At 36.1% G+C, this 17,662-nt stretch overlaps 1 protein-coding gene across 6 annotated transcripts in view; it reads right to left on the bottom strand.

Annotated features, from left to right (window-relative positions):
- Positions 1–1,602: 1,602 nt before the first annotated feature.
- The window catches only part of LOC134806861 (DE-cadherin), a 402,744-nt gene continuing 386,684 nt past the window's right edge, over positions 1,603–17,662 (bottom strand). For all 6 annotated transcript variants that reach the window (XM_063780280.1, XM_063780271.1, XM_063780293.1 and 3 more), the window contains 5 exons: positions 15,568–15,698; positions 10,016–10,151; positions 9,137–9,337; positions 6,978–7,133; positions 1,603–6,279 (listed from right to left, as the gene is read on the bottom strand). In XM_063780280.1, the coding sequence (XP_063636350.1) occupies positions 6,155–6,279; positions 6,978–7,133; positions 9,137–9,337; positions 10,016–10,151; positions 15,568–15,698 (749 nt within the window). In that variant the 3' untranslated portion in view covers positions 1,603–6,154. The remainder of the gene's footprint in view (positions 6,280–6,977; positions 7,134–9,136; positions 9,338–10,015; positions 10,152–15,567; positions 15,699–17,662) is intronic.

The raw sequence follows: 17,662 nt of genomic DNA, 5'->3' as shown, positions 1-17,662 counted from the left end.
TCTCAACAGCAGAGGGTGAGCGTCTGAGCCTTCTTTTGTCCGAATATGAAAACTTTATGAATACACGAAACTCGTTTTAGCCAAATTTCATGAAAATTACAACATGAAAAGTGCGTTCGATCTATTATTATATGTTATTACTTAAGTCGTGCTTGCACATGTTGTTGTCTCTTCAAATGGAGCAAACGCTCGTAGTCAATGCGTTTTCGATGCCATTTAGCCAAATATTTGAGAATTAGGCACCCTTGTAAGGAAACCACATGATAAACGGTACATGCGGATTAGGCATATAAATTATTCACTCGTCGGATAATCTTCTTCGACTAATTGGCTGGCAATTTACTACTCTCCTTTAAGTAAAGCTACTTATAGTTTGTCCTTGTACCTACCTACATACATATACAAACTACTTTGTCAGTAGAAAAAGGCGCGAGATTATTTTTTTCTATGGAACGAATACCCTTCGCGCCTACATGTTTTTAGAGGGGCTACAAAACAATATTTAAAGCTTTATACTTACCATGTAGCGGTTGCTGATAAACATACCTATCCACAAAAGACTTACCTAACAAAATTTTACCTGATATTATGATATTATGTGCGCGTCAAAATACCTGCCAGCGGAGGGACTAGGGAGGCATTGATCTCAAAGTTTGTTAATATAAATTGTTGGAGAATCGAGACAACATTTCAACAATCTCATAACGGGTTCGTTGACAGCAATGAAAATGTAAACCGAATTTTAAGTGCCGAAACCACGGATTAATAAGCAAAAGTTGAAAATACATAGGTAAAACTCGTAAATATTTTGGTATTTGGGTCACATGTTTATAAAACAATTCATTAGTTGAATGTTTTTGTTTTGAATACCAACAATGAAATATTTTGTTTACTAGAATAGTTTGCAGTACAAAAGGTGAATGCTGATGCCATTTAGATTTCGTATAATGTAGATCACAGATTGAAAAGCAGTAGGTAGCCTAAAATTTTTTTGATATAATAACTTATGGTATGGTATTGGTATGGTAGTCTGTGCGGAAAGAGAACAGTCGTGGAAGGCAATGAACCCCATACCTACATTCCACGACTCTTCTGTTCAGATTTTAGAAATCTGATGTTAATATACTGATATACTGTCACACTAATATGGAAGAGTGATAGAGAGACATAATGCTTTTCGTTGTCGAAGCGATGGCGATTGTAACCTTGGCTAGGCCGGCTGCCTCCACTCTATCTGCCCAACGGTATTTAGGATGACCAACAGGACGGCGTCAGTGGACGACCCAAGTAGGCCCTTTTGGCTACCCGATCTTCACCCATCCTTTCGAGGTGGCCAAGCCAGCGAAGACCATGCGCTTTGGTCTCACCTATTATATTCGGCTCGGCTATCAGATGTCCTATTTCGACATTCTTTCGGATCCTCCAACTGCCATCGTCTCTTTTGGTATATTAATATTATTTTTGTGTGATGCATCCTGTTCGCAGATTAGAATTTTGCTCCTTATGACTTATTTTCTTAAACTGTTCCTAAGTTTCTATGTCAGAATAGATTTTATTGTACTTTTTTATATTAATGAAGTGGTTGTAAAAAAAAGACATATATACTCAATGTAGTCACTTTATTTCAATGCTCAATTGAATATTTTTATTTCTATATAAACAATTTAAAAATATTAGGTTCTTAACAACTAAACTTATTCAATGTAATATGACAATCGATCAGTCGGCCTCCCCTAACTCTCTACAATAGACTTTCTTTTACTACAATCATTTCTTTAGGCGTTCTTTTCACTCACTACACTTTGTCATTTGACAAAATAAACACACATTTCTGGTCACCTAACTAAACTGCAATAACCAATTAAAAAAAAAATACTAGAAAAAAGTGTTATAGTACACTATGACAACAAAGTTCAAATAAGTTTGACGTGACAGTGAAAAAGTGACCAGAAAAAGTCCCGCTCATTCTGTTAGCAATAATTATGTACAAATTATTGCACTATAACACGTACTTTATAATTATTGATAGAAAACAGAGCATCACATCAAAATCGCCATAGTTTACTATATGTATATAAATTCTTACACGTACAAACACACGGACTTCACTCACTTACAGTAGAGTTAAAATTACCAATAAGTCACTATTTAATCCCATGTACCTACGTGGAAATAAAAATAAGTCAAGAGGTAACTTTTGACAATAAAAAACCGTCATGGGATTAAACATGACATGTTTATTTTAAATAACAATGGCAGTGTGTTATTCTGTTCGAGGGTGATCATTCTTTTTTTATAAAATAAGGTATAAAAAATGATCACCCGCGACTTTTATTCTAAGTACGAATAATTGATCCAATAAAATTATTAGTAAATACGCCAACAACCAACCTCATGCGATGTTTGCCATCGTAATGGAATGTAGGAAATAGATATCTATTTATTTGCTTAAATCTACGCGATATCTGAATTATTGAACAAATTAAATAATACTAACGGATGTCGACGTAACAAATTTGTACATTGTTGAAGAGCAATAATATTCGCAGATTATTATATTAACTTTGTTTGATGCTTTTTCGAGTATGAGCGCAATTTTAATGATAAATAAAATTAAGTTAACGTTTTTTGTCATGGGTCAATTGAAATATCAGGGATTATTTAGACTTTTAGTGTTTTTTTTCTAAGATTTACATTAAAATGTATATTTATGTTTACCTATATGACCGAGAAGCTTTTTTGTTGGACCTGTATTTTTATACACGCTTAAAAATAATAAACATTTTTTTGTTACTAGCTCACCTTATTTATAATCATAACTCATAACTCTAGCAGGGGATAAATAACTAGGTTGTTTTCATAAGTCAAAGGCATCTGTTACTAAAGTCTGACTAAAAAGGTCACAAAATGCCGAGTAGGATTTTTATATTTTGCGAGCAGCTGTCTACTTTGAGCGCATTAGTTTATTGCGTTTATATATTTTATTAATTCCAACTAAATGAGAAATAAGCATTAAATTTGTAAAATTAAGTTAACATCATTTGTGTTGTAATTTAAAATAACCCACTGAACTGCCGACAAAACGGTAAATTATTTACTGGAGATAATTAAAATGAATATAAAATTTAAGTTAAGTTTAGGCCTTTAATATATAAAAATAAAAACATTACTAGAACTAATTAATGTGCGACAGAAGTAAAGATGTGATTAATGTTAAAATTTTGATAAATGTTAAAAACGTGTGGGGGTAAGTAACAATTTTATTATCAATAGGTCCAAAACATTCAGTGCGCAGTGTGCAAACATTATGCGGAAAACTAAAGAACAGTGGAAAAAAATATTATGAATCGTGGTACATACGGACACCCCTCATACTCGACTAGAACTACCATTATTTAACACATGATTACCCTTCCCATTAGGGATAATAATTGCGTTAGCGTAAAAAACAAAATCACATCGAGTTGACGATCAAATCAAATCAGCAAATGTATCTACCTATTTGAAAACAAACTAAAAAGAAAGAAGTTACAGTAGTACCGAGTATTACCCTTACACTCGCCTATATTCGTTGATATGCATAATTTTAAGACACCTTGTATATTTGCCTATATTTAGCCATATAAAAGTTAAGGATAATCACGGAACATTCAATATTATGGGCATATTTAATGTACATTATTTACACGTAGACTTATGTAGAATTCATATCACTAGGTTATTTCAATAGGTCGAAATTAAGGTTTATAAAAATCCTTGTTTATTAAGCGTTAAATTAGGCCCCGAACGGCCAATGATTCACTTGGTCACATTTGTACAAATAATTATTGGTGTTTGCACCTCTTTCCATACTTAGAATAGAAGAGATGCAGAACCACATTAGAAATGGCAAAATTATATCTTGTTCAATGATTGTGTCATTACTAGTTACAATCAAATGTTTCTCATCAAAGTTGGCGGCTAATATTCGCTGTTAAATTTCTCTAATACCTACCGAACTAAGTAGTGAACAAATAAGGCTTTGGACCATTAAGACATTTGTGTGAAAACGTACGCTTAATAAAAAGGATTTTTAAATATTTCTAAACGAAAAACAATTAGGACGTTACAGGTAATTTAACGATAAAACCAAAATAAATTCTTATTTCTTTATTCAAATGCACCACATAGAAAACTGGACGTTTATGTTACAAACAAATTGTATAAATAATTGACAAAAAACAAGTTTGCCTTCAATGAAATAAAATTACGTCATAGTATAAAGAATATAAAAAGAAACTTAACACTAACACAAATGGACGCACTCCATACCAAGGAATTTTACTAGTTAAGGTCTAGTATGTATCCCATGATATTGAAAAATATTGTGGTGTTCTTAAAACTGCAGGTAGGTATTCTGTTACTGTAGGTACCTATATTTATTGAAGATAATCCAATTGCATTGATAATTAGGTATAGCAAGTCTAACCTTCGAGATAATAATTATAAATCAGTTTAATGTAGACTTAAGTTACAGCAATCTTGACATAATGACTTCGAAATATAGTTTATATGTACATATACTAACGATGTCATAAACGTATATATTATAAATGATTATTTTCTTGGTTGATCATGAAATACAGACTAGTCCTTAACCATGGTTTACAATGATACCACTTATGACATTTTCACACCGACAAGTTTTCTTTAACATTACTGCATTCCCTTTCTCTGTCAAACAATACAAATCATAGGTAAGCGGAGAGAGAAAGAAACTGCAATAAATTGCTCTTGTCCTTTATTAAAAAGTAACTTGTCCTTCATTTAGGCCGTAACACCGAGTACAAAAAGTTCACAAACAGAAAAATGTCACTTTTAAAATAATAAATGTCAAGTTTAGTGGTCAAAAATCATGTCTAAATACAAAAAGTGAAAAAATGGCACTTAACTTTAAATTCATACTTAATCAGCTGCAATGGCCTAAATACTGCCAGTCACAAGAATGTTCTTTCTTCAATACAATAATTTACAATCATACAAAAGTAATGAACAATTGAACATACGGCAGTACTTACAAACACTAAAATTACTTACTCTTCAGTGTTTCTTTTATTTTTGCCATGTTTATATATTGTGACCTTTTTTGCCACTTTTGTGTTATTTCTAGTCAGGATCGCGAGCCCTTTTCATCCATATAGGAGAAAAATGTGTCCTAAAATTGTCCGTAAATTTGTTACCGCCATAAAAAGTATATGGGGATTTGGTAACACAATAGGAAAAAAAACTCTGGGACATTTTTTTATCCCATTAGGATCGAAAGAGCTCGTGATTATTAGTAGAAATAACACAAAAGTGGCAAAAAAGGACACAATAATAAATAAAAATGGCAAAAAACAAAAGAAACGCTCTCTTAACCAATCTGTACGTACTTAAGTTTAATTTATATAAAATTACCATACCTACAAGAAATAATTTAGGCGTATCTACAACGATGCCTAAACAACTTTACAAATCAGTCATTTTCTTAAAAACATATTTAACATGTCACATGTTTTTTTTATATATTCTTAAGTGATGTTACGCGAAGGTTCAACATGGGATATTAAGTTGGTAGGTTCAATACAATTCAATTTATTTCTGAGCTATCAGGTTTTTTTCATATTAAATTTTCCAGTTGTTGTGATATTCCGAGTATAATAATAACTTCGGACCGCGTTTTCATATATATAGGATTTAATATCGGCAAACTGAGAATTAAGAGAAATTTAAGAAGAATTAAGTTTAGCTCAGAAATGAATGGAAGACGTATAAAACCTTTACACAGAAGTAAAAAAATATAACTCACAAAATGGCGTAATAATAGCTAACCTTAAAGTCATAGCTTTACTCATAACGGAACTCTTTAGTTCCTGTGCTGTAAAATAAATCGCATTAATTATCACAGGCTTCTTAATTACCTATAGATCGATTTTCTGCTCTTAACAGGGAACTTATTCCAACGGTGGGTCCAAACACTTACATTTCACTTGGAACACAGGCTACGGTGTCGAAATCAAACGCCGTGAAGCGATAAGGCATCTCAAAGCTTGGTCTATTCACTCACAGGGCTTTGGGCCTTGTGTAAGAGTCATATAAGGGTGGATTTTGGTGGCTACACGAGCCAGGCGTGGTGCTAGCACCATGACTCCTCGTGCGGCGCGCGCTCGTCGTCAGACTCGCCGTACATGTCGGCTAATTTTCGGAACCGAGGGCCGAACGTTGATAGATAGTTGAATTTTAGGTCACCGTCGTCCGTACCTGTTGGAAATATATGTTTTATTTAAACAATTATATCATTAGTTATTAATTCGCCAGATCCCAGCGTCTCCACCAAGTTGGGACTCTTCGTTCAAAATAAGTAATCACAATCATAAAATAATTTAAAATGCTCTTTCAATTTTGGACAACACTGTTCATAGGTACCTTGGTCATCGCCACTGGCAGCCACCTTAACCAACAAATGAATATAGGTACCTTTAAATTTGAAAACGTTATCAAATGTTACCAAGACAAATATCGCGTCTTAACTTTATAAGAAGTACTGAACAAAATAGCGTCCCTTTTCAACCATCCCTGTATACCTTGTATAAAAAAAACTTAAACCCACACAAATATTAAAGAAGTTTACAAACAAAACTCTTAATTTATTATTATTATTTAGATTTTAATAGGGTATTTTCCTACTAGTCAAATCAGTTACTTTTTAACAACTGTCAAAACGATTTGCTACTATGGAATTTATATGAAACATTACATCGTGACGTCACGGTAAACTCACCTACTTTTTATATTTCTATCCGATTTATTAAATAGAACTTGTGTTTAAAAATAACTCCTATCTGTGTTTTTCTAATAATTATCTGGTGCTTTATTTCATGCATGGTGTAAAATAATTTATTTTAAATACAGTATAATACCCTATTGAGTTAAAATGTAAGGTATAAAATGTAACTCACAGCTGGCGAGCGAGGAGAGCGAGCCGCTAGTGTTGCCGTCTCCCTCGTACGCGTAGTGTCGCACGTCGTCGTACGGGTTGATGTCGGGGTCGCGGTCCAAAAGGGACTTCTTGTCGTCCAGGAAACCGGAGATGTCGGGCGTTGCGCCTACTACACCTGTGGGGGAAATTTAACATTAGTATTCATTCCCTGACTTACGGCTCCGAAACGTGGTCTTTCACTATCGGCCTCATCTCAAAACTCAAAGTCGCTCAACGAGCTATGGAGAGGGCTATGCTCGGAGTTTCTCTACGTGATCGAATCAGAAATGAGGAGATCCGTAGACGAACTAAAGTCACCGACATAGCCCACCGGATTAGCAAGCTGAAGTGGCAATGGGCAGGCCACATTGCACGCAGAGAAGATGGCCGAAGGGGTCGAAAAGTGCTCGAGTGGAGACCACGGACTAGCAAGCGCAGCGTAGGACGTCCACCCACAAGATGGACAGACGACCTTGTTAAGGTCGGAAGACGCTGGATGCGGGTCGCTTCCAACCGGCACGTATGGAGGTCCAAGGGGGAGGCCTATGTTCAGCAGTGGACGTCTTATGGCTGAGATGATGATGATTCCCTTACAAAAACCAGGTCTTTAGAGTTAGATTCTAATCGCAAATTTACACAAATACTCAATAACCAAAATAACCTGAGACTCTAATCTTACTCTTGAGACTTTGCAAGATTGCATATACATTATACTCTGTTATGGTCTTTGCGGTGAATACAAAAGACGCCTCCACCCCAGCCCTGAACACAGGTTTGATCACTTTTTATTTTCCCTCTTCGTTAACGACATAATTATGTTTCAGTTTATAATTTACATAGTAGTTTTATTTGTATTTTAGTAGATTTAATTTGTTCCAGTTGTAAAGTCAAGTTTACAGTTATTTTAGTTGCTCCTTCCGTCCGTTAATTTACACATTTAAACGCTATGTTTGTCGACGAAACAAAATAACACCGAATTTTAGACACACACAGCCTACAAACGAAAATCCTTCAAAGGCCGCGCATTTTAATCTAGAACCAATGTTTACAAAGCGGAGCTAGAAGAAAAAGCAAAAATAAGTGATATATTACAGCTTTGATAGGAGTCAAGTCAAGACCATTGAAATTAGAATAATAATCCCGCAGAGAACACTTAAGTTACTGCTAATACTACTTTAACTTTCAGCGTATTCCGTTAAAAGCGAGAACCTTTGTGATTTCTAGAAACACTCATTAAATTACTACTTTATTCTGTTAACTTGGTATGTCGTAATAGTTGTTTTAACTCTGACAGGAAGGTAAAGTTAATCTTTCCCGGCTAAAAGTTTTAATTAAGAAATAACAGCGGGGCCGGCCAGCCCGGCGTATATTTTTTCATTCTTAAATCTTGCAGGTAATCCGAGTAAATCTGATTGATGGTTCTTAACCCACTTAAAGTTTGAGCCACGGGGTTAAGTTAGGGCTTAAGCGAAGTCGTAAATAGAGCGCGCAAAAACTGGTTTTGAGTGACGTGACATATTTAGAATAGCACTAAGAGGATTGTCGAAGCTTGGTAGTACTTTTGGTTTAATAAGTTGAATTTGAAAAGCATGTTGGCTTAGCGGATAAGTTTTACATAGTAGTTCGTGTAATTTATTTGCGGTCTAGCAGGTGTGACAGTAACTATACTTAATTAATAAAGAGGCCTTGCTTCTTAGTCAGGACCGTCAGTGAAGCTGTATTCAGTTCCAGTAAACTCTTTAAATGTTACATTATATTCTAAATCGCATCTTAATGTGAAAACTTTAATCTTGGTATTCAACGTTCCGGTAAATTTTAAAAGGCATCGATATCCTCTAGATACGAGTACGTCTCCGCCAACATATAGTAAGGTTTCCAGTTTTTTTTTCAACGCATTCGAGGGTAAAGTTATTAACAAATCAAAGTCATCGGCAATACCTAGTTCCTTATCAAGGCGTCAACTAAAATACATAAGACTTGTAAAATAGTGGACACTCGCATGCCTGAACTATTAATAGCCCATGTTACATCTGCCTCAGCATATCGAGGTTGTATCAAGCACCCCTTTTCTCGGAGTTTCTCCTTGTTAATATTTTATTTTTCAATCCAGATAGTTATTAGTTAGTTAGTTAAATTTACCTGGTGCGTTCATAAACGTGCCATCCTGATCCGGCGGCGGCCCATCATACATCTGCCTGAGCACGTGGAGGTCGTAACCTGCGTCTCCCTCGCCGCCACCCTCGTCTTCGTACGCGATGATGTTTTCCCTGATGTCGTCCAGTTCCTTTTCGGCCCAGGCGTCCGCTCGGCGCCGGTGGACGACCACTGCTAGTAGTAGGACTGCGAAAGAAAAAAAAAGAATAATTATTTGCTTTACTAGAACATGAATATCTTTATGTTTCAGGCACACAACACTTATGAAAGTCATGATCTACACCGCAGTTCCGAGAGTAATATTTGTATGCGTGTTGTATTTTGTAAGTGTAAATAAATAGTTTTACAAATATACCTAGATCGGTACTTTTGTTTGCACCTTATCCACAAATAAAATATATTTCTCACTACTTAATAACAGAGAAATGGTTAAAGAATAGTAACCTCCTTTAAAGCGAATTTGCTCGTTTTAAAATAAGAAAGCAAGCAGTTGATTTATTTTCACTTCGGCTTGTTAAAATAAATTACTTTTCTTGTTGTTTAACCTGGTGCGATTCACGCGGTATTTCATGACTATGAGAGGAATAAATATTATTGCTGGAGTTAATTATTAACTTGAACAATTTTATAGAAAATTAGTTACAGAGAAACATTATTAAATATTCGCTGACATTCTGTCTTCCTTTATATCTGTGACAAATAAGTTTGCTACCACGTGACTAGGAATAGGTGTGTCAATAGGCGATGTGAAAAATATACTTTTACTTAAGCTACATATTTAATACCACTACTCCCATTAATTTTGCGGTTCAAATGATAATAAAAGCTTTAACGTATTGAACAATAAACCAGACGAATACTCACTGACTAAGATGGCGATGCAGACTAAGATGGCCACCAGGAAATTGGTGTCGATGCCGAAGGTGACCGCTGTGGAAACGCTGAGCTGGCAGCCCGGGTCCGCCTTGCGGTGGACGGAGGGCTCGCCGAGGTTGTAGTACTGTCGACAAAATCATAGTTTAATTTACTACTAATACTGATATTAACTCACATTTATAGATTTAACCTTTCGAAACGTCGGTAAAGAAAGGTAATAAAATAAATTCGCGATAGACCCGTCTATTTATAAATGTGACTTACCTAATATGTGTTCAAAACGCGACAGTTTTAAATATTATATTACTAATACTGATTCTAAAATGGTATAACACATGCTATTTACATCTTTACAAATAAATATATGGCCTAGATGGTGATTGATGTTAGGTATTAGGCTATTAAAAAAGAAGAAAGTTCGATTATATATATCTTGAAAACCACGACCTTTACTAGACCAATAAGCGCATTTACTGGACCAGCCTAAGGTGCCCCGTCGGTGGTTAGAAGGTTATCCATTAATTACTGGGCGCCCAGTATACATAGAAAACATCCATAACTCAGGAACAAATATTTGTGATGAACACACAAATAAATTCGAACCCGGGACCTCCAACTTTGTAGGCAGGGTCACTACCGACTAGGCTACGGAGGCCGTCAAAGCTGTCAAAGAAGCTGTGTGTACAAATGTGTACAGTGTATTTAAAAATTAGTACGTACATATGTAATTGTAATTAATGTATTTATATCATCACGACGCGGGTTCCATTAATTTTATTTGCCAAACTAAGTAGGTGTACGCAAACATACTGGAATTTCACGAAATATACAACATTTTCGCTCTGATTAATGATGTGAAAATGCTAATATGCTAGGATTTAATGGCGATGTGTTGTTTCATAACTTGACATTAGTACATTTGCATATTTATAATAGGTTCTGTTTTATTTCAAAACTAACGAGTTGGGTCTAACTTTAGGGTTCTGTTCCGAGGGACCGATTCAAAGTAACAAACTGATGTCAATTTGATTTCATTTTATATTGGTGCGAGCGAGATGCAGGGGGAGTAATAAATCTAAGATTTTTTTTAAATTCGAATGGTCCTCCACATACCTAATAAAAATTGTAATACCTAGCCTTAAACATTTGGTACAGATAATGTTCTGCCAGCGTACACTCTGTTTGAAGAATTGCGACTTTTCATATATATTCTACTATACAACTGTGTGTAAAAAACTTACGCATCCTGTACAAGTTGAACGGAACTCACACTCCACCATTTATGTTAATTATGCATGTAATTTTGAGATTGTTAACCTCTCGTTAACCCAGTAAGAGTAACTACTAATACGTATACCTGCTTAACTAGGATTTCATTCAACGATTGTGTATACCTACCTATAATGAACCAAGCATTTCAATAACAATAATGGTAACATTCCATTTCTGACCGCAGCTGCATGCACTACTGGTACTGAACGCGTCGGGCGTCGGTGTTATTGTCAATTTCCATAGTAAAATGAACGGTAGTGGAGCTGCGGTCAGAAATGGAATGTTTCCATAATTTTTCAATTGCGACAATTATCTTCTTATTACATTCATCATTTTTTAATCATATATTCCATTCAATAATCACTTCCTCCTCTGGCGTCGAACGATAGTCCCTATGTCAGTTAATTTTAAATATGGAGTAACAGTCACGTATTAATTTACTAAGAAATGTAACATTTAAGTTTAAGTAAGAAATATATTCTTAATTTAATTATTTCTTAAATTAGGCCTAGCCAAAAAACTTGAAGTATAGGGCCCATCATTCGACGTCGAGACGTCGACGTCGTCGGTATAAGTAGTATCATTCAGTATTGTGCAAAAATCATGAACGTTTTATAATAATTCTAGCCATTATTATAAATATTGCACATAAAATGTACAGCACGCCTTTATTTCATGTTTTAACACGAATATTGAATTAGAAGAAGGCAGTTAACATTATTTACGTTCGCTTTAAACAAGCTTTATTATAGTGAATAGAATCAGGCGTTACTTTGCGGAAATCCATACTAATTAAAACCAAAATATTATTTTGCTAATTGTTGACGGTCTGACGCCCGGCAACGGAAACCGTCCGTCCGTCCGTTGCCGGGCGTCAGACCGTCAACAACTCCTGAGGATGCCTCGTAGAGAGGCGAAACACGTGTCGAGGTTTATTCTTTTGGTGGTGGTTTGTTATATTTATTTGCGTATTTATTTTTGCGGTGGGAGGGTGGGAATATTAATTGCATGTAAAAATACGCAAGTAAGTATAACGGGTTAGCACTGATTGACTAGCACGTTATCTTTTCGCGGATTAGCAAAATAATATTTTGGTTTTAATTAAGCTTTATTATTACGACAATATTACGAATACCGCAGAATAAATCACAATAATTAGGTATATACTTTAATGAAATTATGTTAGCACTCCGCAACACATTAATGTAAGATTCTTAGCGCACTTAGTTTCACGCCGTTCCGCTAAATATATGGACGGAGCACTTGAAAAATGGACGCAGAAAATACATTTTGTAAGCATAGGTACTTATTTTCTTAATACTACATACTTGGTCATTTATCTGCGTGTCACATAAATTATGGTACTGAAGTGTTCCTAAACATTGCTTGATATAAACGCCAAAAATATACCTCATTATTAAACAATAATTCAGTCGTCAGTCGTATGTGTCAGATTTCCAGTCATGTACTGTACATAGGGATTGCAATCCGGTCCGGCGGATCCGGTAATCCGGCCGGATCCGGCACTTTTTAGGAGCTACCGGATCCGGTTAAAATCACCGGATCCGGACCGGATCCGAGAAAATAGAAAAAAAGAGCGCACACAGCACCCACTGTGCGTTTTAGGTGAGATAAAGGCGACGGATGGAAGAAAGAAGTTGAACAGAATAAAGAACGAATGAAAAAGTCAAGATTTAGTAAAATAAGAAGTTATTTAATATGATGATGATTGAGAACAGAAGAGGATTTCCTCTTCTTTCATGTGGGTGGCACGAATGGCACGATACGACGATTACTTAAATACTTATAAGTACAAATTAAAGGATGACGATATGTCATGGAAGGCATTTGTAACGACCGGTCTGGCCTAGTGGGTAGTGACACTAGTGTGACTAGTGACCATTCAGTGACTCTGCCTATGAAGCCGATGGTCCTGGGTTTGAATCCCGGTAAGGGTATTTATTTGTGTGATGAACACAGATATTTGTTCCCGAGTCATGGGTGTTTTCTATGTATACAATAAGCATGTATTTATCAATATACTATACGTGTACAAGCTTTGCTTGGTTTGGGGCTACGAGTAGGTCGATCTGTATAAGATTGTCCCCAAATATTTATTCATGAATTATTTCTTTATTTGTAATTTAGGCTATAAAACTATTTCCACGGATAATAAATGAAAGCAAGATAATATTGGAGCGCATTTCATATAATTTTGATTAAAAGTAAAATATGTTTAGTTACTAGAATGGATGTCAGCGTTACAAATAATTCCATCCTAGAACAGTTACGAAAACTTGTCCTTACAAAAAGTTCCAATTCCCATCCCATAATTATCCCATTAACAGGCTTTGGAATCTAATCAAATTTTATTGTAAACGTAAATTTGAGCAGAATGCATGTGAATTTACATATAATAAAATTAATAAATGACTTAGATTTTAAATTTTATTTGAGATTGACATGATATGACACTTTTTTCCTCGTATAACGCATAAAACTTGAAAAATATGTAATTTAATTAACTTTCATATCCTTATACCTAACCGGATCCGGTCCGGCCGGATCCGGCCGGATTGTGGCAAAATCCGGCCGGATCCGTTTGCAATCCCTAACTGTACACTATAAGGGGCCCATTTCTCGAACGGTATTAGACTAAATATTACGAACTGTCAAATCGTATGGGTTACCATGGCAACACACTAATAAAATTAGACTAATACCGTTCGAGAAATGGGCCCCAGGTCATGTTACATACATTACGTATAGGTACTTAATTTAAAAGTGACATTCACAAGAAAAGAACAGAGTAGGTACACTATCAGCACTTTGAATTTTCTTTGCGATTCGTGAAATTTTTTATGAGAATGTATATCCCTGAAATAAAAAGTAATTTTTAACACATGAATTATTAGAACTATACCATAACCATTTAAGCCGAGCGAGAACAACGCAGCAACACCTACATCGGCATAAGACTTTGGTTTGCGTCGAATAGTCGCCTTCAAGATTGATTTTGCAAAGTAACAAGTTTTGTGCCGCACTACACTCAGGTAATAGCTTCGGAAAGTAATTAATTTTGTTCAAAACAGCCTCAACGGCAAATTCGGAATATTTTGCTGAATCCTATGCACTAAACAAAGTTTTAAATTTAATATTGTTGAGTGCAGCGAGTATCATACTTTTACAATATAGGTTACATTTAGTTGCAACGTAAAGTTGACCATCGGCAACTGCAGCTGCATTACTGTTGCGACATTACTGCTGCGGCGTTGACGCGGGCGCTATATCTGTCAATTCTTGGATAAAATGAGTGACGTTCGCTGCCGCACTACTGCCGCGACTTTAACGTTCAAACCGGCATTCATTTTATTAAGGAAATTAACAGTGATAGCGTCCGCATATTGTCGCAATGCAGCCGGAGTTGCCATCCGAATGTCTTCTTTACTCGACTACTAGCGTTGATGCGAGCGATGTCCCTGTCATCTCTTTAATAAAATGAGTGACAGATCGTTCTAGTCGCAACAGCAATGCAGCAACTACATCAATTGACAGTGACATCGCGCGTCAACGTTGCAGCAGTAATGTTGCTGCAGCTGCTCGGCGATTGTAACTTAATCAAACTATGCGCTTGTGCAGTCTTAACGCATAGAATGTCTTTGTATTCGTCTGTAACTTGAAGAGTTAACAAATGCAGCGTAAGTTGAGGAAATTACACAGAGCATCTTCTATGCACTCGACGCTAGATTCCGCCACAAAAGATACTAATTTCCTTGAAGAATCTTTAGAGCTTCAATCTATGAAGAGAAGGAATATTTCGTTTGGTTCTGCAGATACACAGGCTGTTGTTTCAACATATAGTCGTAAGACTGCGAGGTTAATATACCGACCTAGTCTCACAGTAAGCTCAATAAGGCTTGTGTTGTGGGTACTAGAGACGATATATATCATTTATAAATATCCGTACCTAATTGAGGAACAAATATTTGTGATTAACACACATATAAATGCCCTTACCAGGATTCGAACCCGAGACCTCCTGCTTCGTAAGCAGGGTCACTTCCGACTAGGAGGAAAATAAATACAAGGACGTAGCGTAGATACATTAGAGAATCATCTGCCTTGACTTCCTAAGATATTTTGTCGATAGCTTGGTGGGTAGGCACGCAGTTGTTATGAACTTGCAAGCCAATTGACGCGCCGTATATATGTTGACCACCGACGCAAATGTCCTAAGTGTAGGAGTTCTCTGACAGGTGGGTACTTACATAGTCGTTGTACGTGAAATTGCTGATGCAACCAACGAAGTGCTGGTTGGTGGGGATGTGCTGCCAGCCAAACTGGTGTGCTAGATGTCTGAAGTCGATGGTAGCTCCACCCAATTGAAGGGGTCCATTCACTGTAGAACACAAATACATTAATATACGGTACAAATGTTTTAAGTAAGCGCCAATCGAAACTTATACAGGCTGGCTAAAAAAATAGTGCATTCCCGTTGCCAGGGAGGTTTTGGGCTAGATTATACTGAGTAACTTTTACTATGGGACCAACCTCGAACCCATCCCAAAACCTCCCTGGCAACGGGAATGCGCTTATTTTTTAGCCACCCTGTTTAATGCAGGGCAATTATGACGTGACTTTTCCTCGCATTTGTTATCCCGATATATTTTACTTTTCTATTTGTCATCTAGGCTTTCTATTCTGCTGTCTGCATGTTATACAGATAAAGTGCATAATTGTTTTCCATCGTATTTTCTCGGAAACGTTCGTATTTGTCATGGTAGTTCAATCAATGTCATTACTTTTTGTACCTAGACTGACTGAAATAGCAAGACACGTTCGTAAGTTTCCATAAAAATACGATGTAAAAATATTTATGCACTACATCTGTACAACCTAAAATATAATAGAACCTCCAACCGAGTCGCACTGGTTATCTAAGTAATATCTATATTTACACAGACACACCAAATTTAGCAAAAATAGGTAAATCAAATGCCACTTAAAGTGGCGTGCTTGTTAAAGTTCTTCAAACAACACTGTATTTCTAGCGTATACGCTTGTTTACATTCAAATACCTACTGTTTCAATTAAAAGTTGCAACGTGAGGCTTTTGCAGCAATTGTTGCATATCGTAAACTGAAAAGCTGTATAAAATTCGACAGCACTAAAACACTAAAATGTAGTCTACATTGCATAATGTATGCACGCAAAACTTGAAGCAAAAAGCCACGGTAGAAAGTTAGTTAACGACTAGCCAAGTAGCCACGCTGTAAGTCAAAGAGTTCAAGTAGGCAAAATAAACTGTCGGGAAACGAGCTTTATTCAGACACTAGCATTGTTTTGTTCAGTTGTAAACTAAAATTTTATGATAAGAATACCACAACGAGGTCGGGAACTTTTCTATAATTCTCGCAGCTGTTGGGAAATGCGGCGCTCAGCGAAAACATAAGATTCTTGTACAGTAATAATGTATGGAAATTTATTGCAGACGTTGGCATTTGAATTTACCAATCGAAGCGCCTGGAAACCATATTTTGGGCGGGTTGGGAAATATATATTTGAATGGAGTTTGGACATTTAGGTATATATACACTATTATGAGAAAATGTACACTACTTAGCTTTAAATTATACCTTTGGCAATATTTCGGTATAGCAGTATTAACATTCAATAAGGAAACGCGGCCATAATTATTTGCTAAACAGAATTCATTCCAGACTCCACTTTGAAACACAGTATGAGTAAGCATGATGATAAATAATAGTTTGTATAGGTGAGTAACTGATATGTTCGCCTATAAAACTGTAGATTTTCATAATTTACCGTTACCGAATATGGCGGTCAGCAAAATATAATCAGCGTGTGTCGATAGCTTAGTATAGATTAGAGCACGCGCTGATTCAGTTGAGATAATGTATGTGTCGCCGCAGATTAGAGATGTGATGTCAAGATAACAGTGGTGTATAAAACGCTTAGTATATATTAATGGGTCAAACAGATCACTGTGTTATGTCTTTCCTGTAGACATACACAAGAGTTAAGGGCTATAAAGGTTAATTTTCTTATTTAACCCTTATCCACGTGAAAAGGTCCTCCTTTTATTTAGAGAACTATGATAAAATCATTGCTGTTTGACCCTAATAATTGAATAAATTAGTCTAAGATTACCGGTCAACGGAGTCTTTTACTCACTCTACCCAGTTCCCCTAAAGTGGTGACCCCGAGTGGGGTCTCTACGGGGACCGACGTGCACGGTTGCCACTTTCCTTATAGTAGTAACCGCCGAAGGAACACGCACCTGCTGAGACGTCTACACGAAGAGCTCCAGTGAAGAAGCCTCGGAAGTAAGTGACTGCGACA

The sequence above is a fragment of the Cydia splendana genome, chromosome 1 (genome assembly GCF_910591565.1).
Source record: "Cydia splendana chromosome 1, ilCydSple1.2, whole genome shotgun sequence".
NCBI classification, from domain to species: Eukaryota; Metazoa; Arthropoda; class Insecta; order Lepidoptera; family Tortricidae; genus Cydia; species Cydia splendana.
The sequence above is the reverse complement of the archived record's forward strand: the minus strand, read 5'-3'. Positions and strand labels throughout refer to the sequence as shown.